The 26,938-nt window shown below is 47.1% G+C and overlaps 11 protein-coding genes across 12 annotated transcripts in view, besides 1 other annotated feature; 4 read left to right on the top strand and 7 right to left on the bottom strand.

Annotated features, from left to right (window-relative positions):
• Window positions 1-46: 46 nt before the first annotated feature.
• On the bottom strand, window positions 47-1,737 carry TSTA_030510 (alcohol dehydrogenase, putative). Its single transcript, XM_002480174.1, has 7 exons — window positions 1,473-1,737; window positions 1,290-1,402; window positions 1,157-1,237; window positions 647-1,069; window positions 553-587; window positions 346-484; window positions 47-293 (listed from the first exon to the last, which is right to left on the bottom strand). The coding sequence occupies exons 1-7, from the start codon at window positions 1,646-1,648 to the stop codon at window positions 241-243; spliced, it is 1,020 nt and encodes a 339-aa protein (XP_002480219.1). The 5' UTR covers window positions 1,649-1,737; the 3' UTR covers window positions 47-240.
• A 3,501-nt stretch (window positions 1,738-5,238) lies between these two features.
• Window positions 5,239-5,553: a mobile genetic element.
• Window positions 5,479-7,853, bottom strand: TSTA_030500 (sulfur metabolite repression control protein SconB, putative; the record flags this gene model as incomplete). The annotated part of the gene is made up of 2 exons (XM_002480173.1): window positions 5,479-7,421; window positions 7,479-7,853. 2 exons carry the CDS (start codon window positions 7,851-7,853, stop codon window positions 5,793-5,795), a joined length of 2,004 nt encoding a protein of 667 aa, XP_002480218.1. The 3' UTR covers window positions 5,479-5,792.
• A 962-nt stretch (window positions 7,854-8,815) lies between these two features.
• On the top strand, window positions 8,816-10,731 carry TSTA_030490 (kinase activator (Atg17), putative; the record flags this gene model as incomplete). Its single annotated transcript, XM_002480172.1, has 2 exons — window positions 8,816-10,481; window positions 10,532-10,731. 2 exons carry the CDS (start codon window positions 8,816-8,818, stop codon window positions 10,729-10,731), a joined length of 1,866 nt encoding a protein of 621 aa, XP_002480217.1.
• Window positions 10,732-11,026: 295 nt separating this feature from the next.
• On the bottom strand, window positions 11,027-13,474 carry TSTA_030480 (phosphoketolase, putative; the record flags this gene model as incomplete). Its single annotated transcript, XM_002480171.1, has 1 exon — window positions 11,027-13,474. One exon carries the CDS (start codon window positions 13,472-13,474, stop codon window positions 11,027-11,029), a length of 2,448 nt encoding a protein of 815 aa, XP_002480216.1.
• A 697-nt stretch (window positions 13,475-14,171) lies between these two features.
• TSTA_030470 (uncharacterized protein) lies at window positions 14,172-14,621 on the bottom strand (the record flags this gene model as incomplete). Its single annotated transcript, XM_002480170.1, has 2 exons — window positions 14,172-14,461; window positions 14,549-14,621. 2 exons carry the CDS (start codon window positions 14,619-14,621, stop codon window positions 14,172-14,174), a joined length of 363 nt encoding a protein of 120 aa, XP_002480215.1.
• Window positions 14,622-15,021: 400 nt separating this feature from the next.
• On the bottom strand, window positions 15,022-16,850 carry TSTA_030460 (extragenic suppressor of the bimD6 mutation; the record flags this gene model as incomplete). Its single annotated transcript, XM_002480169.1, has 1 exon — window positions 15,022-16,850. Exon 1 carries the CDS (start codon window positions 16,783-16,785, stop codon window positions 15,022-15,024), a length of 1,764 nt encoding a protein of 587 aa, XP_002480214.1. The 5' UTR covers window positions 16,786-16,850.
• Window positions 16,851-17,220: 370 nt separating this feature from the next.
• On the top strand, window positions 17,221-20,979 carry TSTA_030450 (chromosome segregation protein SudA, putative; the record flags this gene model as incomplete). The annotated part of the gene is made up of 4 exons (XM_002480168.1): window positions 17,221-17,258; window positions 17,315-17,474; window positions 17,526-20,634; window positions 20,687-20,979. 4 exons carry the CDS (start codon window positions 17,221-17,223, stop codon window positions 20,977-20,979), a joined length of 3,600 nt encoding a protein of 1,199 aa, XP_002480213.1.
• Window positions 20,787-22,622, bottom strand: TSTA_030440 (uncharacterized protein). The gene is made up of 3 exons (XM_002480167.1): window positions 22,217-22,622; window positions 21,947-22,149; window positions 20,787-21,827 (listed from the first exon to the last, which is right to left on the bottom strand). The coding sequence occupies exons 2-3, from the start codon at window positions 22,083-22,085 to the stop codon at window positions 21,259-21,261; spliced, it is 708 nt and encodes a 235-aa protein (XP_002480212.1). The 5' UTR covers window positions 22,086-22,149; window positions 22,217-22,622; the 3' UTR covers window positions 20,787-21,258.
• Window positions 22,623-22,701: 79 nt separating this feature from the next.
• On the top strand, window positions 22,702-24,035 carry TSTA_030430 (NADH-cytochrome b5 reductase). 2 transcript variants are annotated; one of them, XM_002480165.1, is made up of 4 exons: window positions 22,702-22,762; window positions 22,814-22,959; window positions 23,039-23,664; window positions 23,722-24,035. In XM_002480165.1, exons 1-4 carry the CDS (start codon window positions 22,758-22,760, stop codon window positions 23,869-23,871), a joined length of 927 nt encoding a protein of 308 aa, XP_002480210.1. In that variant the 5' UTR covers window positions 22,702-22,757; the 3' UTR covers window positions 23,872-24,035. The 2 variants fall into 2 exon arrangements, with proteins under 2 accessions (XP_002480210.1, XP_002480211.1); XM_002480166.1 differs by having other exon boundaries at window positions 23,039-24,035.
• A 31-nt stretch (window positions 24,036-24,066) lies between these two features.
• TSTA_030420 (uncharacterized protein) lies at window positions 24,067-25,385 on the bottom strand. The gene is made up of 2 exons (XM_002480164.1): window positions 24,997-25,385; window positions 24,067-24,935 (listed from the first exon to the last, which is right to left on the bottom strand). The coding sequence occupies exons 1-2, from the start codon at window positions 25,285-25,287 to the stop codon at window positions 24,174-24,176; spliced, it is 1,053 nt and encodes a 350-aa protein (XP_002480209.1). The 5' UTR covers window positions 25,288-25,385; the 3' UTR covers window positions 24,067-24,173.
• A 412-nt stretch (window positions 25,386-25,797) lies between these two features.
• Window positions 25,798-26,938, top strand: part of TSTA_030410 (arginyl-tRNA synthetase) — a gene marked incomplete at both ends in the record, with an annotated part of 2,072 nt that continues 931 nt past the window's right edge. Inside the window, one exon of the mRNA XM_002480163.1 lies at window positions 25,798-26,938. Coding sequence (XP_002480208.1) covers window positions 25,798-26,938 — 1,141 coding nt within the window.

Genomic DNA, 26,938 nt, shown 5'->3' with positions numbered 1-26,938 from the left:
CCTTTATGTTCTTTCAAAATTAGGGCCATGTTTAGGTTTCTAAAAGCATTAATTTCACTAACATTGATCCTCGAAGAAATACGTAGCTTCATCTGACTCCACTGCCTAGGTACATTTGCTTTTCTGTATCACTTTGACAAATTAAGTGACTCTCCCGTGTGAAAGTTCTGCGTCGTATCTCAAACTGTAACACATGGACTACAAGCAACTACTTTTTATCGAAACATTCGTGGATCACTTCTAGGTCATCTTGATCACCGACCGAAAACGAACACTTCCATTCAGCATAGCACCTATAGAGGTATTAGCAGTGAAAGAAGAGAATAGGGTGTGTAGATATCTTACCATAAGCCTCATTGGCTTTTTCCAAAGGAAACGTCTCAACCATGCACTTGATATCTTGTAAGCCAGCAAACTGGATCGCCTCTTCTGAGTCCATTGCGTGGCCACTGGGCCATGAATGAATTGAAGATCCGCGACGCATCTACATCATTCGAGGGTCTATTAGCACGGCTGTTATCTCATTATTGGAATGTTTAGAGGTGTACTAACCAGAATAGCACTGTTGACCGGAAGACCATCGACAACTAAAGTAAAGTAATTAGAACTTTATCTCTGTGAGATTCATTTTGAGGAGTGTACTGACCGGACAGAATAAGCAATTTCCCTCTTATTCCGAGTCCGCTCAACAAAGGGGTGATAGAGTCCTTATCTGGTGCAGTTGAAACAATCAAAGAAGCGCCACCTAGTCTCTGCAGTGCTTGACCAATGTCTTCCTTGCTACCGTCGATATACTCGTGAGCACCAAGCTGCCTAGCAAACTTCTCCTTCTTGTTGTCTCGTGAAAGTGCCACGACGCGATATCCGAATTTGTTGGCGTATTGTAATGCAAGATGTCCTAGTCCTCCCAGGCCTTGAATGGCAACCGTCGAACCTGGAGGAATCTGCATGTGGCGCATCGAGTTGAAAACTGTTACGCCAGCGCAGAGCATTGGAGCATACTCCGAAGCATCGACGTCTGGTGGAATGCGGACAGCAGCCTCGGATCGGAGGATGCAGTACTCAGCGTCTGCTAGTAGTATCAGTAATAAGGCTCAATCGCCTGTGAAAAAGAAAAGAACTCAGAGAGAAGAGGCACGACAGAAGAGTAACATACATCCACCAACTTTCGTCACTCCATTTATCAATTGGTTATCACACATTTGATAGTGACCGGTCTTGCAAGCTTTGCATGTACCTGTAATAGTTTAGGTCCTGCTTTGCTCAATTTGTTTGATAATCGGGCTTACCATCATGTCCTCCGTGCCATCCACCACCAATACGATCCCCAACTGCCCACCCTGAGACTCCACTTCCAACAGCAGCAACTTCCCCAATTATTTCATGACCCGGAACTTGTGGGCTAGATAAGGTCGAGATCGACTCCTGGTAAGCCTGCAATTCTTGGTTGGATATAGAAGGGATGTCCATACAATCCGCCACCCATCCAGTTATGCTGTGCGATGGTATCCGAATAGCATACACCGCATGCCTCGACCTTAACCAGAATTTCCCCCTGCGCAGGAGGGTTCAGGTTGGCATCTTCGATGACCAGTGGGCCACCGGACTCTTTGAAGACAGCTTGGCGGAATGTTTTGGGTAGGCTCATTTTCAATCTTTCCTTGAATTCTTTAGGGACTATCTTGGTCTTGAATTTCCAAACTACTACTGTGTCGGAAGTCGATTGAAGCTTAGTGTGAGAAGGGGAAAGATCGATTGCGATCCATGGATAATCCTGTTATTTTATAATTTTTCTTACATTGTTCAATACCAATTAGATTCCCTCTCGAAGAATAATGGGCGTTGGAGTTCCAGGAGCATACAAATTAATTACCCCAAGGAGTAACCGGAGTTGCATCTAGCCCTAATTCGACTCGGGTGCCCATGTTTGCATTTGCAGTCTCCGATGTAATGACTCAACTGTCACCAATCATTTTCTTATCTGCTACTGTGATGGACTTCCCCCCAAGTTGACATTTTTAAATTCTCTGCATTGAAGCTGACATGCTTACTAAATGCAACATGATAGGTGTTGGTCCTTCTTGGACAACTATCTTTTGGCCAACTCCGGTTGTTCCGAAACACGCCGAGTCATGGCACGGAGCTCGGTTTACACAAAAGAGATGATACTAATTTGACTTGCTGCATTTATAATCTGCATGAATTGTCTAGTGGAATGAGAGAGACAATCCATCGCCTCGGCGGGGACATAACAGACATTCAGTCAGGTGCTGAAGGCAATCCCCGAAAATATGAGAGTTCTAGAAAGATAGCTATAACATCGTTAACAGAAATCCACTCTTAAGTTCGGTGCTGAGGGTGCCTAGGTAGGTATAAAAGGGCCCATGAGGCTTAAACGATCAATACCTTATACAGAGCCATCATGATGGCTGAAGGTCAGTGCAACTGCGGAGACATTCGAGTAACCCTCAATGAGGTTCCAACTTCCCGATGGCTGCATTCTCCGCCGGGTAACTTAAGATTATAGCCTGATGTCTGCGCTGCAACTTTAGTTGGAGGATCTGCACAAGTTAGAACATCAACAGAAAGGAAAACAGGTGGCTAAAACTAACCGACCTGGAATTGGCGATTGCTTCCATGAAGAAGGACCTTTTCGCTACAGACTATATCTTGGCTGTCAGTACGGAGGTTGGGAGTCAAAAGTGATGGGAATACGCCAAGTTACGCTAGAGTGCACTAGAAATGTATATCATAATTAATTACAGCTAATTATGATTTGAAGCTCTCTTATTCGCCAATATACATCCTCACTAGATCCTCTTTGGTTAAGCTGTGTATGAAAACACTCCAAACACGTTCAACGCACATGCTAATCTGTAGCGTATTGCCATCACCTTTTGACTACCACCTCCGTACTAACACTGCAATCGCCATCGATCAGAACATTTTGATGTCCACCAAGCATGAAGAAAGCGTCGCTCAGCGTGATCATCAATTGGCGAGATGTATGGATAGAAATCAGCATGATATCCTCGATAACGTTGCTGAAAATGGACCACTTTCCCAGGAGTTCGACAACAGCGAGCGATCTCCATAGTCATGGGAGATTTGATGGAGCGGATGACTCTTCGTAATAAAGATGATGGCAGAGACACCACTCTGCGTTTGGCTCAAACATACCGTGCTATTAAACGATGTGACACTTGCTTGGACGATACTGATATTTTCTTCAAAAGCTCTTGTAGACATGGATATTGCTGGGATTATGTTAGGCAATTATTTCTTGGAGTTACCAAAGAGAGCAATTGTACCCAGAATGGTGCCAATGGGCCATGTTCATTGATTTCAAACAAGCCCAATATGAAAGATGGACACCACTGGGCTCTATTGCTGCTAATCAAAAACGGAAGCCAGAGGCCAGCGTCTGGGGATAAAAGTCCAAATAAGCGATCCAATTTCTTTCTGCGGGAATTGTCACGTATGAGGTCTGAACTACGATCTTGAATCTTGAGACTTGTCTTTACTTTGTTATCCCGGTCAATCAGCGTACCGGACAAGGCTTGTCGATTTTATCTGTAAGCGGCCCTGGTCTATGATAGCGTACTGTCTATTATTGGTGAAGTGCACAGCGCAGCGAGGCTCAACTGGCGTACCAATCAGGAAGAAACACGTATTAAAGCGAGTGGTTTTGATTCTTCATTATAGAGGACAATTCCCTGTTAGAAACAACACAGCTTTGTCAAGGAAGCAGAGAGAAATTCAAGCCTTCAGTTGAAAAATTATAGGATCATCTTGTTTCAATCAACTTCACGAGATTGAAGGTAAAATAAACCCCGGTAAATCTAACACATACAAGTGTGTCGTCATTGAGAATAGGAGCATGCTTCAAACCTTGCAGCAGCACTTAGAGGAACAAGAAGCATGAGAAGAGAAGATATCAGTGGAGCATAGGCCCGAAGAGGAGAAGTTTCTCGCCAGATAGAACAAGAAGGACTACAACCAGACCCTTTTAGGCTTCTAGGACAGGAAGAGAAGTGAGGCGGCTTGGCTGTCCTTGTACGAGTCAAAGTTACTGCTAAACTTTGAGAGACAGAATATTAATTGTGACTGACATGATGAAGGTTTGGAAATATTTCCGTGATTTTCCTTCTGCAAAACAAAATCCATATCCAACCGCTAGTGATGCTGAGCAGTCTCGTATGATAGATAATCAACGCTGTACAGATGACACTGTTCTTTAGATTTCTTCAAGTTGTGTGTGGCAGCTTGTCCTACCCAGCCTCACGAAGTTATGAGCTGAGCACATCTCAAACTTTCATGATGGTTTTATCAAAATAATTTCTTGCACAATTCACCTGGTTGGAAAAATGCGCGCGCGGCATGCAGGCCTCAAACAGATCGCGCATTCTGGTAATAGTACTGAATCACAATCATGATTGAAGCAATCATTATATTCCATCCTGGAATGAGTATCCATTCATAATCTTCCTCAATCGTGCCACCAGCTTCATATCTCTAGGCTGGATAATCACTCGGTGAGCATGAAATAGCTACCAAATTCGCCACTAATACATAATTAGTATATCGATATTGACCGTAAACTCCAAGTAGTTCGACTTACTCTCAAATCCCTTGGCAAGAAAAGCCTCGTAGGCCTCTTGTAATGCTTGAATTGCCGATCCTTAGAGGTAAGCTTTTGGTCCGACGATTGAATACAATGCTCATCTCCTCCATGTGTATGTATGCTTATAATCAATGTTCGATGTCTCATCTCGAGAGTTTAGGCTGGAATAAAACGATCTGGAGAATGTCGTGACTGTCGCAGGCCATATCGGCGACTGGGAGCTGGACTCTCCACATGTTGCTGGACAGGAACTGTAGTAACAGTCAATTTTCGACCTCTTGACTTCCCATGGCCTTTTCTTTGAATTTTACATTGTCCATTCTTAAGAGTAGTAGAGCACTTTTCGTTCTTCCTGAAAAATTTGCCACGATATCCGACCAACAAAGATTTCTGACTTCCTTCAGATGTATGATCAGCTCATCTTTTTGGGGACTATACTCGTTGCCTTTGGCCGGTACGGAGATTCCCGCAAGCTGTGATGATTCATTGTTCTCTATGATGTCGTCCTCGCCCGGAGTAGAGTCCTCTCGATGGGATAGTTGATCGATCTGGAGTGGTGCGTATTTCTCTTGAAATGAACAACTCCATGTATATCCACAAGGCTCAAGTGTTTACAGTCTGATGACCGAGAATGGGTGACTGCAATCAAAGCAGTCAATTCAACTGGATGGGCCCTGCCTTCATACGTTATCTTCAAGGCAAAGAAGTATACTCGATTAGACTGGTTTGAGGATCTTCCAGATGACTGGAGAATCAATATAAGTGATAATGGATGAGCAACGGATAAGATTGGATTAGAATGGCTTAAAATCCATTTTATTCCTCTTACTAATGGTCGTACGATGGGAAAATATCGAATGCTAATTCTTGATGGCCATGGAAGTCACTTAACTCCCGAATTTGACCGTACATGCACTGAGAATAAGTTATGTACAAAAAAGCCAAACGCCTTTCTTCACGAGGGATAACCTGCCCTATAGAAAAACCGAGAATCCCATATCCGTTGACGTCTATAGAACAAAAACTCTAGTAAAAAGGAGGAAGAATGCTTGTCGAACCTTCGCAATGCTGAGCAGGGTATAATATATTGTCCCACACGGGGAGAAGAAGCAGAAAAACGAAGAGAAAACAGTCGAATAAAAAGTAGGTAGAGAACATTGGGAATGTTTCAGTTCTTGAAACTATGAATGCGTACTTCACAGTCTTCGCTGCCTGTCACAAAACAGCTGTCACCCAATCCAACGCAGGTGACGGGACCGGAATGTCCAGTGAAGGTACGTTCGCATTTGCCAGTCCTAGGATCCCATATCTTCACCATTCGATCCTCGGCACCAGACACAATGCGCAGCGTATCGGCAGACAATGCCCAGACGCCTTCCAAATGCCCGAAAAAGGTGCGTAGGCAGCGTCCACTATAGGTTTCCCATAAGCGAATAGTCGAGTCGAGAGCGCTGGTGAGGATATATCGTGGAGGTGCAGGACGGTCACCTTCAAAGAACGACGCTCCTGGAGAGCAGGGCTCTTGACGCAAGGGTGACTCATCTCCGGAGACGGACGCGTTACTATCTTCCTCGTGACCTGCGTCGTGATCCTCTTCAAACTCGAATTCCTTTGGCAATGGAATGACTTGTTGTACCTGACCAACGTGACCTTGGAAAGTTCGAATGCATTGCTTGGAGTCGAGATCCCACAGCTTGACTGTGCAGTCGTCTGAAGCAGATAGAACAGTTCGTGAGGCACTGTCAACACGTACGGCGTTGACCCAGTCAGAATGGCCTCTTAGAAGGAACGTAGACTTGTCCTCAAAGTTCCAGATCTTCACGGTGTTATCGATCGATCCAGAGGCCAGCACGCTATTTTCGAAATGTAATCCGATGATACCACCAAGATGACCGGTATACGTGGAAATACATTCCCCAGTCCGCCAGTTCCATACCTTCAAAGTGCGATCTATACTTCCACTAATGAGTTTGGTATCATCAAACTGTAAGCAACGAATACCCGAGGTGTGGCCGGTAAGAGTGCGAAGTTCCTCGCCGGTCTCCATGTCCCATATCTTGATGGTCATATCATAAGAGCCCGTGGCGAGAATGTTATCTTCAAATTGCAGGCACATGACACCATTTGTGTGGCCTTTGAAAACTTTGACCGAGCATCGTCCATATTTCCAGTTGGTTCCAACTTTGAAACGATCCTTGTAAACGTCCTTCCAGGGTCGGACGTTCGTTCTGTGTAGTTCAGTATCTTCTGTCGGTAGGCGCTGGCGTTTAACAACCTGAGAATCGGACCCTTCTAGATCCTCAGCTGTACGCTTCACTCCCGAAGTTGCATCAACCGTTTGTACAGCAATGGTAGATGAGTCAGGGGCCACGGAAACACCTAGAGCACGCTTCTCGATTTGTTCCTTTGAAGCTCGCAACCGTTTGCGTTCTAGCAATGGTAGTCCCCACCCGCATTTGGTACATTTGCGATGGATATGTTGTTCACACATTCTGTGCCAAACTACATCATCGTCGGCCAAACATTTCCAGGCCCGGGACACTTGGGCAGCGCGGCAGAGGGAAGCGGTGTCGAGGTAGGAAAGGATCTTGAAAGAAATTTCAGGGGGCAGAGCGGTAATAAAATCGATACGAATGAGGTCTCGTACACTGCTGGATATTAAAGACAATTGAGGAAAGCAGCATTGGGCGAGAATGCCCCGAAGCATAAGCTCTCGCTGTTTTGCGGGGGCAGCTGAAAACAACGACCACACATGAGCTATACCTTGTTGATCGCTTTGCGACAGAGATTGCAATTCCTTCTCTTCGTTAGTATTACTATCCAGCGGCCATATGTCCCACTGGGATGAACGTACCCATTGCAGGTGATCCATCGATGGTTCATCAGCTTGCCGCCGACATTTTAGATCAGGCCTATGACGGTAACAGTACCTCGAGTTCATAGGGCGTGGAGGTCCTGTCGTTTTGCTAGCATCTGCGCCAAGGGGAGCATATTGGCTTGGGATGTGTTTGGCCAGGAAAGGCGCTATATTCTCGTCGGCAAGTTTCGCTTTGGATATTGCTCGCTCTTGGTTTGTGTGTTCGTCGGTTAATTGGCGTGACCCAGAGGAGTTGTCGAAAATCGACCGCACGCCATTGTAAGGAGTCATGGTATTGTCTTCGGGAAGGCCGAGTTTGCGGGGTGTCGGATTGAACAAGGATTCCTTCGCAGTCGAACCGCTACCGTTCATAGCTGGCAAGTTGAGTCGTTTTGTGTTAAGAGACTGGGATAGCGCAAAAGCGATGAATTCCCCGCAGGAGCGGTCAAGTCGAGAGTGCAAGGAGTTGGGATGTTTATCGCATTCGAGTCGCGGCAGAGCGGACAAAATGGGATCGTCGAGGGACTTAAGGGAAAAGCCACACGAGATAATTGCAACAAAGACGCCTAATCATTCCAGGGGCTGACTGAAATGATTTATGAAGGGGCCATCTGGATTTGTCAGAGGCGTAGTAAGGCGATGAGTTGACGCCGGAGCCCGATAGTCTGGCGTGATTCTGTAGAATAGATTGAGGACCCGGATGGAATCACGTGCGAGATTTGGCTGATATCGCCATTCAGCGGCAGAATTTTAACAAGCAGCCAATCACAGGGCGATAACGCCATCTGAGCCGCCTTGCAGAAGTGGCAGTCACGCCATCGCTTGGCGCTTTCCCTTTTCCCATTCCTGGCTCCTTCCCCGGATTGGATCTCGGATCAAGTCCCGTGACTTCCGGCTGTCCTTACCACCGATCAGCTTGAAGCTCTGGACCTTCGACCTCTACATACATCCTTCAGACAGGAACTGGTACTCGTCATTTTATCGACGAAACTCGGCACCCCCCCCTCCCTGAGACAATCTTCAACTTGTGGAGGCATAAACACGAAATGTGATTGATCTACGGATTTTCCGGAAGTACTAGTCTAGAAGCTTTGGTACAGCTCCCAACCTCGCTGGCGACTGACAATAATCCGCATCGATATTCGTCAACGACTTAGCCGAGGGCGTCTTCAACAGACGTTGTGCTAATATCGGACTTTTATTGAGCAGTTTTTACCTTGCCAATCCCTGTCCCGTCGTGCTCGCGAGTCGATCCTACAACTCATCATCCTGGTCCAATTCCAAGTCCTGTCCATGCATCTGTCGTAACCCAAAATTGACTCATATATCTCGAAATGTCGCAATCCTCCGCTAAAACATCCTCACCGCCTCAATCCAAATCAGAGTCTATAGAACTAGGCCCCCAGGGAGGCGCAGGCCACGACTCGCGTCTATTGGCCAAAGAGCCCAAATCTCAATTGGACACTCTGATTTCTTATCTCGTCGCCGCGAAAAGATCCTTGTCGTCCATATACCATGTGTCTCGTGCCGATGAAATCGTCAACACAGCTCGAAATGCTTTGGAGGAGAGTGTAATACTGTCTGCAAAAACAGGGTTTCTTAGACGGGGCCAGAAAAACGAGATTCGATTATTATATAATGTCCGGGGTGAAATCGAGAACATCTCTCACCGAGGACGTGCTGAGTTTGCCGGTGTGCTGACGGAGCTTGATGATGTCGACGACCGCTTGCGTCAGACACTTGACAAGCTACGGCAGACCATTGTTCATCCTTCCTTTCGTCCAGAAGGCGAAGAGTCGAAGAGTCTTCATGACTTTGTGGACGAACGTGGTGTGGAGGAACTGCAAGTAATTCTAAAGGCTTCTATAGACCGAAGTACCGCGGCTCAAGCGCAGCTTGACACCTCTAGCTCGAGTTTTGACGAAGAATTGCGCGCCTTGCAACATGCACTGGGCAGGTATCGTACCACAATGGAATTAGCGTCTTCACGCTCATCGCTCTCGGCATCGTCTCCTGCCGCTTCCAGCCCTGGAATAGTGACTCCGTCAGCCATCCCACCCATGCTACGATCATTGGAATCTCATGCTCAGGAAATGGCAGACCTACTTGAGTCACTGGTACATCATTTTGATAGATGTGTCACCGCCGTAAAGCATACAGAAGGTGGCGGGGCGGTTGCACGTTCAATTACTGGGGATATGCCTCAAGGTCTCACCGTTCCCCATACGGAAGACACTGCGGAGGATGCTGATTCCAACTCGAATGACTCAGTTGATCCTATGACTGACTCGGACTATCAAGATATGTTAGGCGTGCTTACAAAGGATGCTGCGGAGGCGGAGGATGTCGTGCTTGAAATCCAGGAACGCAGTAGTGAGATGGAGACTATCTTGGAAAGCATTATTGCACATCGCGATTCCGTAATCACAGTATATAATGCCACGACGGAGATTTTTGATCATCTCTCCAATCTTGCGACTAGTCGTTTGCCTGAATTTATCTCCCAAGCACACGCTTTCACACATGTCTGGAACGAAGAGCATGAGCGCATACGAACTGGTATGGCAGATCTCGCCGACCTTCGATCGCTGTATGTTGGGTTTCTCGACGCTTATGATGGACTTATCCTCGAAGTATCCCGTCGGAAACATATGCGTCAGGGTATTGAACGTATATTGCGAGAGACTCGTGTTAAGTTGGATCAACTATACGAAGAGGATATCAATGCCCGAGAAGCGTTTAGGGTTGAGCAGGGAGACTATCTTCCGTCAGATATATGGCCAGGTCTTGGGAGAGCTCCGATGAGAATCAAGTTTTCAAAGCTATCTGGCGGTAGACTCCCCGCCATTGCTGACCAGGACGATGCCGACGAAGTCCCTGTAGAAGGCACTGCTATTGAGGATGAGCAGTCAGGAGAAGGCGGCGACTATATACCTGACCTACCCAAGCATATCGTTGATGAAGCTATTGCGCGGTTGAAAGCCCGAGCCAGAGAGGATAGTCTTCCGTGATATCATCTCTCCTTAAGCTCCTATACTATTGTAATGCAGGTGGCCACCTAAGCGCCTATGTTCTCGCGAATGGGGATCGTTCAAAGGTTGAACGTCCTACGACGCTGACGTCCAACGTGCCAGGATCCGGTCCCAGCTCTACGCCATTAATTTCCCAGATGATGAACAAAACATATCTGTTTCTTCAGCCTCAGATCCGTCGTGTGTTCCTAATCGGTTCACGCATACTCCTTCCTTAGGCCTTCCAGGCTAAGACGGTGATGTAGGGCTGTACGATTATGGGGACCACTAAGCGTCGTGATATGAAGATCAAAGAGAGCTCTGATGGGACAGCTACCAGGGCGTAGTCTGGTAGATTTTATTGAAAGTTCCATGATAATCTTCAAAGCAAAGGTTTTTTTATTAAAAGTGATTCATTAGTTGAACTTCGTTTGATCATAGCGTACATGAATTATCTGAGCCGAACTTTCATAATCTGACATTAAACATGAAAAGCAAGAATCATGACGATTTACCACCGTCTCAAGAATCAAATCAAATCTTCTTTGGGAAAGGCCACTTCCAATTCCGAATCTCCTCGGAATCAAGCCCATCCTCAAAAGCTGTATTCCTAGCCGCAATCTGCAAGTTCACAAACTTTTCACGAACAGAAGAAGCCTTATTGTGCAAGCGAGGGATGTGGTCGATAGCAGCAATGGCGAGACTATATCTATCCGTTTCGTTCCTCACGGCAAGCTCAAAGGGAGTATCGATGTTTCCTTTCTCGCGATAGCCGCGGACGTGAAGGTTCTGTTGGCCAGGCCGTCGGTAGGTCAAGCGATGGACGAGGAAAGGATATGAATGGAAATTGAAGATGATGGGCTTGTCTTCTGTGAAGAGTGCTTTCCATTGCGAGTCGGACATGCCGTGTGGGTGCTGAGTTTCAGAAATCAGACGGAATAAGTCAACGACATTGACGAATCGGACCTTGACGTCTGGGAGGAATTCGCGGAGCAAAGCAGTTGCGGCAAGGGCTTCGTGGGTTGCTACGTCACCGGCAGAGGCCATGACGACGTCTGGCTCTTCGCCTTGGTCGTTGCTGGCCCAGTCCCAGATGCCTGCTCCTTTAGTGCAGTGTTCGATGGCTTCTTCCATGGAGAGGAATTGGAGATGTTCTTGTTTGTCGGCCACGATGACATTGACGTAGTTGACGCTGCGAAGACAGTGATCGGCTACAGACAGGAGCGAGTTTCCGTCAGGTGGTAGGTAAATTCGGACGACTTCTGGGCTCTTGTTGGCAACAACATCCAAGAATCCAGGGTCTTGATGCGTAAAGCCATTGTGATCTTGACGCCAGACGGTGGCTGTAAGTAGGATATTTAGCGAAGCGACTTTGGCACGCCATTCGACTTCAAGACACTTCTCGAGCCACTTGCAGTGCTGGTTGACCATGGAGTCAATAATGTGAATAAAGGGTTCGTAGCTGTTAAGCAAGCCATGACGTCCTGAAAGAACATAGCCTTCAAGCCAGCCTTCGATGGTGTGTTCACTGAGCATTTCCATAACCCGACCTTCAGTGGCGAGGTTACCTCCGTCTTGATCTTCGTCAAAGTATGCGCCGAGCCAGACTTTCTTGCCTGCCTTGTAGACTTCGGCGAGTTTGTTAGATTCAGTCTCATCTGGACCGAAGAGACGGAAGTTTGTTGTGTTCTTGGCGATGACATCTCGTAAGAACTTTGCCAGGCCAGTGATGTTTCCAACGATTGAAATTCCAGGTTCGACCTTCTCGGCGCCGTATTTCCGGAAGTCCGGCAGGTCTAGTGGTTTGCGAAGAAGACCACCGTTTCCAACAGGGTTGGCGCTGATACGGGAATTGCCTGTCGGTGCGAGCTCTCTGAGTTCCGGAATGAGCTTGCCATTGTCAGCAAACAGCTTCTCGGGGCCGTAGCTGCGCATCCATGCTTCAAGCAGCTTCAAGTGATCGGGGTTGGTGAGGACGTCCGGGATAGGGACTTGGTGGGATCGCCAGAAACCTTCCAGTCTCTTTCCATCGACGTCTCGAGGCGCAGTCCATCCTTTGGGAGTACGAAGCACAATCATGGGCCAGCGGGGGCGGAATGCCTTCTTGGATTCTCGAGCTTTCTTCTGGATCTCCTTGATCTCCAAGACACAGTGCTCAAGCGTTGCGGCCATAGACTGGTGCATGCTCTTGGTGTCACTACCCTCGACGAAATAGGGTTTCCAGCCGTAGCCAATGAACAATGCTTCAAGTTCCTCATGGCTGATACGAGCGAGGAGAGTGGGGTTGTTGATTTTGTAGCCGTTCAGATGCAGGACTGGGAGGACCGCACCGTCGGTAATGGGATTGAGGAATTTTGTGCTGTGCCAGCTGGTGGCGAGTGGTCCGGTTTCGGCTTCTCCGTCACCGACCATTGTCAAGGAGATGAGATTTGGGTGGTCGTATACCGTTCCAAAGGCGTGCGAAACCGAGTATCCCAGCTCTCCACCCTCGTGGATACTGCCAGGAGTTTCGGGAGTAGCGTGACTGCCAATGCCACCAGGGAACGAGAATGACTTGAAGAAGCGGCGCATGCCATCCTCGTCCTCAGTCTTGTCTGGATACACCTCGCTATACACGCCCTCAAGATACGCCTGAGACAAGATACCAGGAGCGCCGTGTCCAGGACCAGAAATGAACAATGCATCCAGGTCGTATTTCTTGATCAGACGGTTCATGTGAATCCATGTGAAGGCCTGGCCTGCATCTGACCCCCAATGACCCAACACGCGCTTCTTGATATGCTCTTTCTTGAGAGGCTCTTTGAGAAGCGGGTTGTCGCGTAGATAAAGCATACCTAGACAGAGGTAGAGACTGGCCTTGAAGTATTCTTCCATCTTGCGAACTTCCTCTGCATCGAGGGGGTGGTCGACCTTGACGGTGGAGCGAGCAGGTCCATACGCGGAAATGGCCTGTATGTCGACCTCGACTGCGCTGGGCGCCATTGTTGTTGTTGACTATGTTATTCGAAGTTGAAAGTAGTTGTAGGTCGTCTCGTATTTGGTGCTGATTGAGAGACTTGTCAGAGAGAAATGTTAGTGAAGACCTAGGCAATAGCGACCTCCAGGGACTATAAGTAGATGTCAAGGGACTGAGCGCATGGGGACCGGGGTGGCGTGTGGAGTCTCAGTAACTCGTAAGTTGACGCGACATCATCATGCCATGCCTTTACTTACCTAGGTAGTAAGTATCAGTCTTCCCTGCTGGAAGAAGTGCCGGCAGACCCGGGAGTTGGATGTGGAGAGCTTGCGCGACACATGTTGTTGAGTCTGACGTAGGAGACTTTTGAGACCTTTCCGCTGCAGACATCGTACGGTGACAGGGCAACGACTCCTCCGGGGAATCTTGTATGCCACATCCAACCGTCTTCCTGTCTTTTTGTAATTATTATCATTATTTCGTTACTTTTCATCGTAATTGGCAGGAAATGCCGAGCGTACCCCGACCCTGAGCGCTAAGATAAAAGTACATCAGACCACTCGCGATAAACCCCTCACTTGAAGTGACACTGCCAATATCTACCCAAAAAAATCTACAAAAAAATCTACAAAAAAGTCTACAAAAATATCTACAAAAATATCTACAAAAAAATTGCCAGACAAGTTTATTCTGCTTGGTAATAATAAGCACAACATCGCCGGACTATGCTTGGGTTGTCTCACGTTGCCCAAGGGAACGGATGCCTTCCGTCAATCCTTCATCCTGGATACAAACCGCAATCACTTTCCCGAATACGATATTAACAGTGCCCATGGGTGGATTTCCTGGTAGCCGCACGGCGAAGTGATATCCGCATGCAAATTTGACCGGTGATTCCTTGGCCATGGGCGCATTGATAAGGGTAGCCGGCTCGTTCGAGATATATTGCGACACTCTTTCGAACTCGTCAACACCGTAAGGAACTGCTTCGGGTTGATATCCAACCAATTGGTCTGGAGATTACGCATTCCTACACAAGAATAGTTTATGGATTAGCACATATCTCGAACGGTTCTGTTATTGCTCCTGGAAGGATATACAGCAGAGGTTCATATATACCTCGAAAGGAGCATGGGCTAGACCGTGATCTGTGACTCCGGGCTGGTAAAACATGTTCGGATTGTCAAAATCGCCTCGACTTTTAAGATGATGTCAGACTACCTAGGTACGTACTTCCAACATTCTTATACTGCAGACAACATCTCTTTGTCTGGCTTGCTTTCGAGTTGTAATGAGAAATCGCTATTTGGTGAGGGGCAGTGCGTATGCAACACCCCGACATATACGGTAGAATACACATTACTCGGAGCTATCAGACTAAGTTAGTACATGATAAAAAAAATAGTGCTTATTTTCATTTCAAGATCCCTGATTTCAGCCAAAGAGAGTTAGCAATGTAATTGGCTCCAAATATGTACCCCAAATGCATATGTCCAAATTCCTGTAACAATATATGCAAAATGCGTAAACCCCTAAATCACATTTCTATCTACCGATAATGAGATATACGTCTCTATTTGCGTTTGGTAGCGTTGATAATCTTTTTCTTCACGTGTTTCGGCATCTTTTTCGCTCTCTGTTCCCTCTTCTCTTCCTTTACTTTTTGCTTGTGTTGGCGCTTTGCTTCCTTGTCCTCGTGTTTCTTGCCGCGAGGAGGCTTTTTGGCGAACGGATCTTCAGCATCAGATCCCTCTCCGTCGACGCTTCCATCGGAGCCATCGCTGATGGACACCCCGCCACTCTGTTCGGACTCATACTCTTCCTCAAGCTGTGTCTTGGACACCTCCCGGTTCGATGATGCGATGGCTTTCGCTTTGTCGGCCAAAAGATCACGGTACACGAGGTCGGAGCTTTCGCCGTACTGCACTTTCTCAGCGTCTCTCTCCACGTCATAGACCTGTTCAAGCGTTTGTGGAATATACTGTTGACGAAAAACTGCAGTATCCACGTCATCGGTAGTACCTTCGGCGTCTCCGCCATTCTCGTCTCGTATTTCAAACAGCTTTCGAATTGCAGCAATCATGGGCTCATTATTGCCTTCGACCATCTCAGGTCCTTGGCTGCTGATAATGAACTCAAAAACCACGCGTTCAGGAAGGGTGTTTACGCCCTTGCGTCTAAAAAAGTCGCTGACGTTCTTGATATCCATCCGTAGGAACTCTAAGCTGCGTGGGTGGTCATGCTCAACACTTTGACTCACGTCGATGATGTAGAGTTTGTTCTTGTGGTACAGGATGTTATACTCGCTCAAGTCAGCGTGGACAAGTCGGCATGTTTGATACATAGTACGCATATAGCCGACTAGCTCCATGTATAATTCCTGCCATCGCGTCTCAGGATCTGGGATATCAAACTCAACATCTTTCAAACGCGGAGCGGGTATTCCCCGTGAGTTGCCAAGAAATCCCATGACGAGGACGTGAAGTCGAAGGTAGAGAGGTTCAGGACTAGGAATACCTGCAGAATGAATCCTTCGCAGGTTTCGCATTTCCTTCTCGGCCCAAACTTTGACCATAGCCCGGTTGTTGCTCTTGTCGTAACCTTTTCGGAATCGAAACTCGCCAGTAACGTATTTGTCGCGGTCCTTGAACACTAATATACTAGTCTTGTAGACTTTGATTGCTCGTTGGAGGGTCTCGATGCCAGCGGCCCCTTGCTCGTCTCGTACTGTAACAGCATGGTACACATTTGCTTCTTTTCCAGTAGAAAGACAGCCATTGATCTCCGAAACCAGACTTCTATTGATCATCTGCAGAAGGATCATTCGCGTACGTGGATCCAACACCTGCTCTGAGGTAGCACGGTCACTCTTGTCTACTGTTCTTCCATCCTTCCCTCTGAATCCCGACTGTTGGTCGTCAAGTCTGATCTTAGCGGCGTGTTTTGACAGTGACGTTATTTGGTCATCCACTGATGCGTGTATGTTTGCCTTCGGCTTCTGAGGATTGGTCTTTGGGTACGATGATTTTGGCGCATTGGCATCTGCCATGACCTCGTTAAGTCGACGTTGGCGGTTGTATGATTTCGTAAAGTCATTTGGGTTTGCAGAGCTGAAGTCTTCTTCTGCAACATCTTCTTCCAACTCATCTTCAAAGATATCGTCATAATATTCATCGTCCTCCTCTTCTATCTCCTCGCCCACTGGTGCATTTGTGTTGTCTGCATTATCAACTGCGGGGTTATTTGGTGTGGTGTTGACATACCCTGTGTTTGGGACGAACCGATGTGGTGGAAGTTGGCCATCGGCCAAGCCAGGAGCAGCACCATCTGACTCCATTCTGAGATTTAATATTGGAATAGTCTCAAGAAAGTAACGGTTGAGTGAAATCAACTGTTGGTGATGGAGAGAAAAGAGAAAAAAAGTATGCGCCCAAATCGGGTTAATCGATAAGGAAGTGGCGGACCCCGCGGTCTTGGCGCCCAACGCCCAAAATGGAAAGCACTTTGTCTCTTTCGGTAAGGCGGTGTGGGCTCCCCGACGCGAATCTGGGTCTTTGCGACCACGCGTCTGGCTTGCCTCTTAGACCGCGATACTAAAGTTCGAAAAAGATCAGATAAAGCAAGGCTGCATCGAATTCAGGCCCCAAGCTGCTGGAACAAGACTGTGCAGTTGCGAATACGCCCTTGAAGCAGCATTATCTGTTCGGCTACCTCGGTAATGTTTCTATCTCTTTAAAGTCGCTACGATACCGTCGCGTGTCTCCGTGTCACGATGTATATCAAGCAGATTATCATTCAAGGCTTCAAGAGGTACGCCACGCACAGCAATTATCAGATAAGTCCAGTATTGATGAGTGATCTTACAGTTACAAGGACCAAACGGTCATTGAGCCCTTTTCGCCCAAACACAATGTCATCGTTGGCCGCAATGGTTCGGGCAAGAGTAACTTTTTCGCCGCAATTCGTTTCGTTCTGAGCGATGCATACACACAGATGGGCCGTGAGGAGCGACAGGCTCTTCTTCATGTACGTGATGATTTTCCCAAAGTGCGGTACATCTATTGACTGGTTGAGTAGGAAGGTTCTGGTTCCGCCGTCATGTCAGCATACGTCGAGGTAATATTTGATAATTCTGATGAGCGATTTCCTACCGGCAAGCCGGAGCTGGTGCTTCGAAGAACGATTGGACTGAAAAAAGACGAATACACTCTGGACCACAAAAATGCCACGAAAGCGGACGTTATGAATCTCCTGGAATCGGCTGGCTTCTCGCGATCCAACCCTTACTACATTGTTCCTCAGGGGCGAGTCACGACACTGACAAACATGAAAGATTCGGAGCGTCTTGTCTTGCTAAAGGAGGTTGCCGGTACACAAGTCTACGAAGCGCGACGAGCCGAATCACTCAAGATTATGAATGAGACGAATAATAAGAGAGCCAAGATCGATGAGCTTCTTGACTATATCAACGAGCGACTTGGTGAACTTGAAGAGGAGAAAGATGAATTGCGGAATTATCAGGAACAAGACCGCGAACGGCGATGTCTGGAGTACACCATCTATTCTCGCGAACAACAGGAGATTGCCAATGCGCTTGACAGTCTTGAGGGCCAACGACAAACTGGCGTTGAGGATACAGATGTCAACCGCGAGCACTTCATACAAGGCGAAAAGGACATTACTCAGATTGATTCCGAGATTGCCGAATGCAAACAACAAATAGAGTTTCTGAAAGTGGACAAGACACAATTGGAGGATGAGCGCCGGGAAGCTTTTCGTGCTTTAGCCCAGGTTGAGTTGCAGGAGAAAGCTCTGAAAGACAATCAATCCGCTGCTCAGGAAATGAAGGCCCGACATGAAAATGAATTGAATGCAGTTCAAACAGCCATCAGTCAACGAGAGAGCGAACTACAGACCATATTACCTCAGTTCAATGCAGCCAAGGAACAGGAAGATGCCGTGAAATTGCAATTGGAACAGGCCGAAACTTCTAGGCAACGACTTTATGCAAAGCAAGGTCGAAACTCTCGCTTCAAGAGCAAGTCTGAGAGAGACAAATGGTTGCAGAAGGAAATTCAAGAAACGAAGAATTCCATCAAGGCGGTTAATGCAGTGAAAGCTCAGACCACCGAAGATATTCAAGACCTTCAGAAGACTATTGCGTCGCTCGAACCTGAAATTGAAAAGTTGCGGAAACAGATCGACGGAAGAGGCGATGCGATTCAGTCAATTGAGCAGGAAATCCAGAATGCTAAGGATGAGAGGGATCGTCTCATGGACCAACGAAAGGAGTTATGGAGAGAAGAAGCTCGTTTGGACTCCATTCTGTCGAATTCGTCACAAGAAGTTGATAGAGCCGAACGCAACCTTTCACATATGATGGACAATAACACTAGTCGCGGCATTGCAGCCGTGCGAAGAATCAAGCGTCAGCACAATCTCGATGGGGTTTACGGCACACTGGCCGAACTTCTTGAGGTAAATGAACGTTATCGCACGGCTGTGGAGGTAACCGCCGGCACAAGTCTGTTCCACTACGTTGTCGATACCGATGAGACAGCTACAAAGGTGCTTGAGATACTGCAGAAAGAAAGGGCTGGTCGAGTTACGTTCATGCCTTTGAATCGTCTGAAACCCCGCCCGACAAACGTACCCAAAGCGAGCGATACTATCCCGATGATTGAAAAGCTGCAGTACGACCCGCAATATGAAAAGGCCTTCCAACAAGTATTTGGCAAGACCATCATCTGTCCGAACCTTCAAGTAGCATCACAGTATGCGCGAAGTCACGGTGTCAACGCCATTACTCCAGAAGGTGATCGATCAGATAAGCGTGGTGCATTGACGGGTGGTTTCCACGACTCTCGTCAATCCCGTCTTGAAGCTGTCAAGGCATTGACTAAATGGCGCGATGAGTATGAGTCTAAAAAGAATCGTGCAAGCGAGATCCGTAAGGACCTGGAAAAGCTTGATCAACAAGTAACCCGGGCTGTCGGCGAGTTGCAAAAGCTCGAGCAGCGCAAGCACCAATTCCACGGCAACAGTGGCCCTCTACGACAGGAGCTCCGAAACAAACGTGAATTATTACAGAACAAGAACGATAATCTCGATGCTAAGCAACGAGCCCTTCGCAATATTGAAAATAATCTTACTGCTCTCGAAGGTCAAGTGGGTACATTGGAAGCGGAAATCTCATCTGGTTTCCAGAAGGCCCTTACAGCAGAGGAAGAGAAGGAGCTTGAGTCTCTGGGTATCACTGCACAGACTCTACGGCGCCAGTATACCGATCTCTCAAGCAAACGTAGTGAACTTGAGGCTCGAAAATCTGTGTTGGAAGTGGAACTGCGTGAAAACCTCTACCCTCGACTAGATCAACTAAGCAACCCTGATACTGACATGGGCGACGATAATACTCAAGGCACATTGAAAGAGGCTCGGCGACAGATGAAGAAACTGCAAGAGGCTTTAGGAAAGATTACACATCGGCTAGCAGAGGTTGATCAGTCCATTTCCGAAGGCAATGCACAAGTTGCCCAGCTTGAGAATCGCAAGTCAGAAGTGCGCAACAACTTGGAAGCACTTGCGAAATCAATTGAAAAACATCAGCGCCGTATGGAGAAAAGCATGCAGAAGAAAGCAGCCTTGACCAAGCAAGCCGCTGAATGTAGTGCCAATATTCGTGATCTTGGTGTCCTACCCGATGAAGCATTTACCAAGTACAGCAAGACCGACTCCAATACCGTTGTCAAGAAATTGCACAAGGTCAACGAATCATTGAAGAAGTACTCGCACGTTAACAAAAAGGCTTTTGAACAGTACAACAATTTCACGAAGCAACGGGAAACGCTTACCAAGCGAAGGGAGGAACTCGATGCATCTCAAAAGTCGATTGATGAGCTTATCATGGTCCTAGATCAGCGTAAGGATGAAGCTATTGAGCGTACATTCAAACAGGTTTCGCGTGAATTCCACAATGTGTTTGAGAAGCTTGTACCTGCTGGTCGTGGACGACTCATCATTCAACGCAAGACTGACCGTGCCCTTCGCACGGATAATGATCTTGAATCCGAGGACGAGGATCGCCACGAGAGTGTAGAAAACTATGTGGGTGTGGGTATCAGTGTCAGCTTCAACAGTAAGCACGATGAGCAGCAACGTATCCAGCAACTGAGTGGTGGACAAAAGAGTATGTCCTCTTTCTTCTTCTGTCAAGATGTATTACTGACATATAGCCAAAGGTTTGTGTGCGCTTGCCCTCGTCTTTGCCATCCAAGCCTGTGATCCCGCTCCATTCTATCTCTTCGATGAGATTGACGCCAACTTGGACGCTCAATACCGTACTGCCGTGGCTCAAATGCTACAGTCCATCTCAGATTCTACAAACGGTCAGTTTATCTGCACGACGTTCCGGCCTGAAATGCTCCACGTTGCGGAGAAATGCTATGGTGTCAGCTTCCGCAACAAGGCTAGTACCATCGATGTGGTTTCCAAGGAGGAAGCTCTCAAGTTCGTGGAGGAGCAAAAGTCGTAATCATACGAGACTTGTATTATTTCAGAAAGACGTGTGACGGCGTTTCCGATTCTCAATGTTTTCATTCTTGCTCTATTTCGCTTCATTTTATATCCATATTCCCTTTATTCTGCTGGCCGTGTACGATGGAATGTCTTTCTTCCTTTAGCTTTGCTATATTAGTGTATGTATAGGGCATAAAAGGTGATGCACTTCCGATTGGCTTGCTGGAATGTCGACCTGCTCTTTTGAGCAGTACAATAACTTATTGATAGTCAATATCCGCCTCGAGTAGAAGAACTACCGCACTACACCACTCTCATCCGTCCATTCAGTGATCACAGCGTCCGGAACCCCTCTAACCAGCACATGAAAATGCTCCAGACTCCTCACACTCTGCAGCGCAGTCCAATTCTTAAACCACAGCACATGGTTATTCCTAATGACATCTTTATGCACACCCTCGAACACCGGATCCTTTTCTAGACGCTGCACAAACGTCCGATCTACAAACCCTTCAATCAACGCTCGAGATTCATCCGTAACATCCCCGTTCTCAGGTTTTGTGGCAATAGGAGTCTTGGACCAAACGACAATGTGCGTGATATCCGGCGTAACGCCGTAAGGCCAATCGTTGCGCAAGACCTTATAATCGGACGGATCTGCGAATGGAGTTGGGTTTTTGAAGGGGATTTCTGGGATGGGTGTCTCTACCAGATTCAAGGATGGGTGAGGTGCCCACCATTGGAGACGTTTGAGGCATATGTATTTTGTGATGGAGCCGTGGGTGGATTTGATGTCGTTTGTCCAGGTTATGTAGCGACGGAGATCGGAGGGTTTGCGACGGAGGATTGCGAGATCATTTCGAGCTATTGCTATTAGATCTCTTGTCTTGTAACTTTTTGGATAAATAAATAGCTGTCGTCCAGATGGGGGAAGGTTTGGATGCGGGGAAATCAAGGACAGTGAGCTACGCCTATTAACTCACCAATTATCCCTTTCAGATCTTCCCAGTCATGATATACGAACTCCTCGTCTGTTTGAGCAAGGACTTGGCGGTCGACCTCGGTCAGATTGAACGGGGTCGACTTTTGTTCAGTTGGCTGTTCTCCCCCGACAGAGCCCATTTTGATATATGCCAAGACCGTAAGGATGTTTACTCTTCGATAAGGTCGGAGTGCTAAAAGGGAACTGGAAAGTAGTCAGTAAGCCAGCTGATCGAAGAACAAGAAAAAGCAATAATAGACTGTTGTCTCACCGATAGCTTTGTGTATGCGGAGTAAATGCGACAGGGAGAGCCTGGCCCGATATCGATCTACTCTAAGGAGATGCCTCAGCGTGCGGGGGCTATCAAGGCCCCATCGCCTCTTAGGCACACACGAAATAGATAGAAGAAACACATAAGAGACGGAAACAGAAAAACATTTCCGTCTTAAAGGGACAATTAGCTGGAACAGGGCATGGTTTCCGATGTCGCTAATCGCGCTGCTATTCTCTCTTGATACGGGACATTCCGTTTTCTCCAGGTCGGATCATTGCAAACCGTATATAATAAATCAATATCAGAATCCACCCCTGGTAAATTCGTCAGAAATAATCCCCGGCGGAGATCGGCCAGATATCATACGACGTTGTGTTCTCTTACCGACTCAGCGAGCCGGGGTAGTTAACAACGGTAACTAAGCCTACGCTAGCTAGGAAAACAATAATTTCGTTCCCTGTTCACAGCGTTCAGACCCTGATACACGCACATCAGCAGATAACACCACAACGGCCACTGAGCATATTTCCTTGTCAATATGAGGTATACAGTGGATATTTTGCGAAATCCGTACAGTTACTAACTTATAAACAGCAGCCCTCTGTCGTCCGAAACCCTCAGTGGTGTCCTCGTCCCTTCGGCCCTCCTGATCGCCGGCACTTTTTTCGTCAAGCAGGAATGGGTTCCTTACGCAGTCGCCGTTGCAGCGGTTTTCTCTGCTTTTAGGATCCTAACAGCCCGTATGTTCCTGATTATTTCCAGTTTCTATATTCGTTATTGAAAAGAACCGTACCTGACTCTACACCTTTTCCGACTCAGGCCCCCGAAAGGTGCTCAACCCCAAGGAGTTCCAAGACTTTGTTCTCAAAGAAAAGAACCTCATCTCCCACAACGTTGCCATCTACCGATTTGCGCTCCCCCGTTCAACCGATATTCTCGGTCTCCCAATTGGTCAACATATCTCTCTCCAGGCGCAGATTGCCGGAAACCCAACCCCCGTCGTTCGCTCTTACACCCCCATCTCGTCCGACCATGAAGCTGGCTATTTTGATCTCCTGGTCAAGACTTACCCACAGGGTAATATCTCGAAGTATTTGGATGAGCTGAAGATTGGTCAGACCATGAAGGTCCGCGGTCCCAAGGGTGCCATGGTTTATACCCCGAACATGTCCCGTCACATTGGTATGATCGCTGGCGGTACTGGTATTACTCCTATGCTGCAGATCATCAAGGCCATTATCCGTGGCAGACCCCGAAACGGCGGCAATGACACTACCAAGATTGATCTCATATTCGCCAATGTCAATCCCGAGGATATTCTTCTCAAGGACGAGTTGGACAAGTTGGCTGCAGAGGATGACCAGTTCAATATCTACTATGTTTTGAACAACCCACCGGAGGGATGGAAGGGTGGTGTTGGATTCGTCACGGCTGACATGATCAAGGTGCGTGATCCTTATGCTATTATAATATGAATAGCGTTGAAACTTACCCGACAATAGGAACACCTCCCCGCCCCTGCTGATGATGTAAAGGTCCTGCTCTGTGGACCACCTCCTATGATTTCTGCCATGAAGAAGACCACCGAAGCTCTCGGATACAAGAAAGCCAGCCCTGTCAGCAAGCTTCACGACCAGGTCTTTGCTTTCTAAGCTGTCATTAGATACCTTGTTAAGAAAATGAAATGACTGTACTGTCTAGCATGACCTCTTTGGTTAAGAACAAGGAGGTCATGCAACCAGAACACGAGACGAAGACTAGGATAATATCGTGTATGTTCAAATGCCATATACTTAAAATGCGTTTAGTTCTACGATATCCGCTTGCTGCGCTGTTTTACTCATTGGATTGGAAAGGTATTGAAGATAGAGAAGACACTATTAGTTATTTCAAAGGATTCGGGTCATTCATCGTGTGCGAATCACAATTATAAGAGTACGGAAACGCTTGCAAATTATCCCTGAAGCTCAACAAGTCCATCTACCATCTGAAGGAACTTCTCACGATACTCCTCAGCCGTGGTGGTAATAGACATCGGACCCTTGCGTCCAATAACGTTAAACGTCTGCACAACACCAGTCATAGCTTGAGCCTGCAGTTTATGTTTTGCCCAAAAGAAGTCCAGTAACACAGCCCTATATTTCCATTTACCATCTGTCGATATAGCGCCTTCTCGCCACTCGCTTTTCCGATCTGTCGGCGTCCGAGGACGTAAATAAGCTGGGTATCTAACTAGAAACAAGGAGTAATCAACTGTGTTTACTGATCTGAGGAATTTGGTGTCTTCCTCGATTTTTCTCTTGAACTCTGAATATTGTTGTTTTGTGATTCGTATTTTATCTTTGAATTCGTCGAATAAGCGTGACATGGTTTCCTCACTGGTCAGTGGCTCAGGAAGAAGATCCCGCTCCGGATAGAAGTAGTCAACAGGTTTGAGGTCGTATGTCTCCCATTGTTCAGCTCTTCGTGCATCATCGTCCCTGTCGCAGAGCACGTTTTCCATGATGACATGATGTGATGGCGTGCATTGACACAGTGTGCCTATTGCGGAATATGCTGTCCCTAGGAAGTCTGTTATTCGAACGAGGAACGAGTCTGGATTAGACTTCATATAATCGTAATATGGTCGGAGAAAGTCGTCCTGGAAGAAAGAATGCTCTGAGCGTCGGGGTAGACTTTTGATCAGGAATTTTGAATCTGCAGTTTTGAAAAATGTCTATTCAAAGTTGATTAGTCAAACAATTGTATAACCTCGTGGTGTCAAGAAGTATTATTACCGAGCCAGAATAACCCAGATCCCCCATAGGCTGTATACCATCTCCTCCTACCTTTTCCTTATTGCATACGAACGAGTCGACGTAATCAGCTTCATCTATGTTCCAAACTTCATTGCGAAGACTCTTGAATAACTCAGCCGATATTCGGACAAGACGTATTTGCCAGATCGAGAGAAAGGCGAACAGTAAGGTCAAGACATTGTATCTCCTAGCCTCTACTTCGTTTTCTTGGTCACGTATGAGGGCTCGATGGATCGAACGACTTATCGCCTTCTGCCTCTTGTTGGCCATGGCACAAAGATAACTCTTTGATAGGTGCTTATGAGTCTATTGGTGTATTGCATCTTCTCTGAAGCTGAAAATCTTCAGCGTAAAGATAAGAAAGTCGCAGACATCTATCCATGACAGTGACGTCACAAAATGCTAAAAGATAATTTCCCAATGGGGAAAAACAGTTGATGTATTCACGTGACCATTATCCCCTCTTCGCTCACCGCCTTTCTTTTTGAAGCTTCCTCTTGGCGGCAGTATCAGAACTAACAAAAAAATAAAAAAATGAATGCGCCCCTCTTCTCCCTCTCTGTCATACTGTGACTCAGTCAAGTCTTGCGCCGCTTAATGGGCCGCCATCTGCTAAGCGGGGCCTGGGTATTCTCAAATAATTTTATACTTCTCAAGCCCTCCCTCAATTGCTCCTCTATTGCTCATTCCTCTTTTCAGTTACAATATTCTTTGACATCCCCTGTCAAGTGTTCGCTGTCTGCTCTGAGTTTACTTCGTCGACAAGCTTCATATACCACCATGGCAGCACCGTCGCAGGCCCTCGCTGAGGGCCAGTCGATTCCTTCAGTTGAAGGTTTGACTCTACACTCGACCAACGAAACGTCCAAATTCGCCGGCTGTTATCCGTCTCTGAACCCCGTCGATATCTATCGCGAACATATTGCCGAAAAACTAGGAGAAGCGGCTGGCGTCGATCCGCAACTGGTATATGGCAAGTTGGCATGGACTAGCACTCTTGACAAGGGAGACTTGAATCTTGCAGTCCCCGCTTTACAAATCAAAGGAAAGAAACCTCAGGACCTGGCTGTCGAGCTAGCGGAAAAGTTCCCCGAATCAGACTTGGTGGAAAAGCCAACTACAATCGGTGTCCATCTCCAGTTCTTCTTCAAACCGGCACCTCTCACGAAGACAGTCATTAGCCGTATCTTAGAGAACAAATCCACATATGGAACAAATGGTAATTTGGGCCTTCGGGACCCTTCTGACCCTTCCAAGGGTAAGAAGAAGATGATCGTTGAGTTCTCATCGCCTAATATCGCCAAACCGTTCCATGCTGGTCACTTGCGTAGTACAATCATTGGGGGTTTCCTTGCGAACCTATTCACAATTACCGGTTGGGAAGTCATCAAGATGAACTATCTTGGTGACTGGGGGAAGCAGTACGGCTTACTCGCCAACGGTTTCGAACGATACGGCAGTGAAGAAGCCCTTACAAAGGACCCTATCAATCACTTGTTCGATGTCTACGTTAAGATCAACAAGGATATGGCCGAACAAGAGGTCCCCATCAAGGAGCTGCGGGAAACAATCAAAAACAAAAAGGAGAAGAATGAAGATGTATCTGATGAAGAAGTCGAGCTCCAAAAGTTGGTCGACGCCAGTGACGACGAAAAAGCCCGTCGCTATTTCAAGAAAATGGAAGACGGCGATCCAGAGGCGCTTGCTCTGTGGAAACGATTCCGTAACTTGAGTATCGAGAAATATAAACAGACATACTCCCGTCTAAACATTGACTTTGACGTGTACTCCGGCGAATCTCAAGTCTCTCCTGAGAGTCTCCAGCATGCCTATGAAACAATGGAAAGGACTGGTGTATCAGAAAAGTCCGAGGGCGCTGTTATCGTCGATTTTACTAAGCATAAAGCTAAGAAACTCGGCA

This window comes from Talaromyces stipitatus, genomic scaffold (assembly GCF_000003125.1).
Source record: "Talaromyces stipitatus ATCC 10500 scf_1105507295541 genomic scaffold, whole genome shotgun sequence".
Classification (NCBI taxonomy): domain Eukaryota; kingdom Fungi; phylum Ascomycota; class Eurotiomycetes; order Eurotiales; family Trichocomaceae; genus Talaromyces; species Talaromyces stipitatus.
Note: the sequence above shows the minus strand (reverse complement) of the source record. Positions and strands in the feature narration are given on the sequence as shown.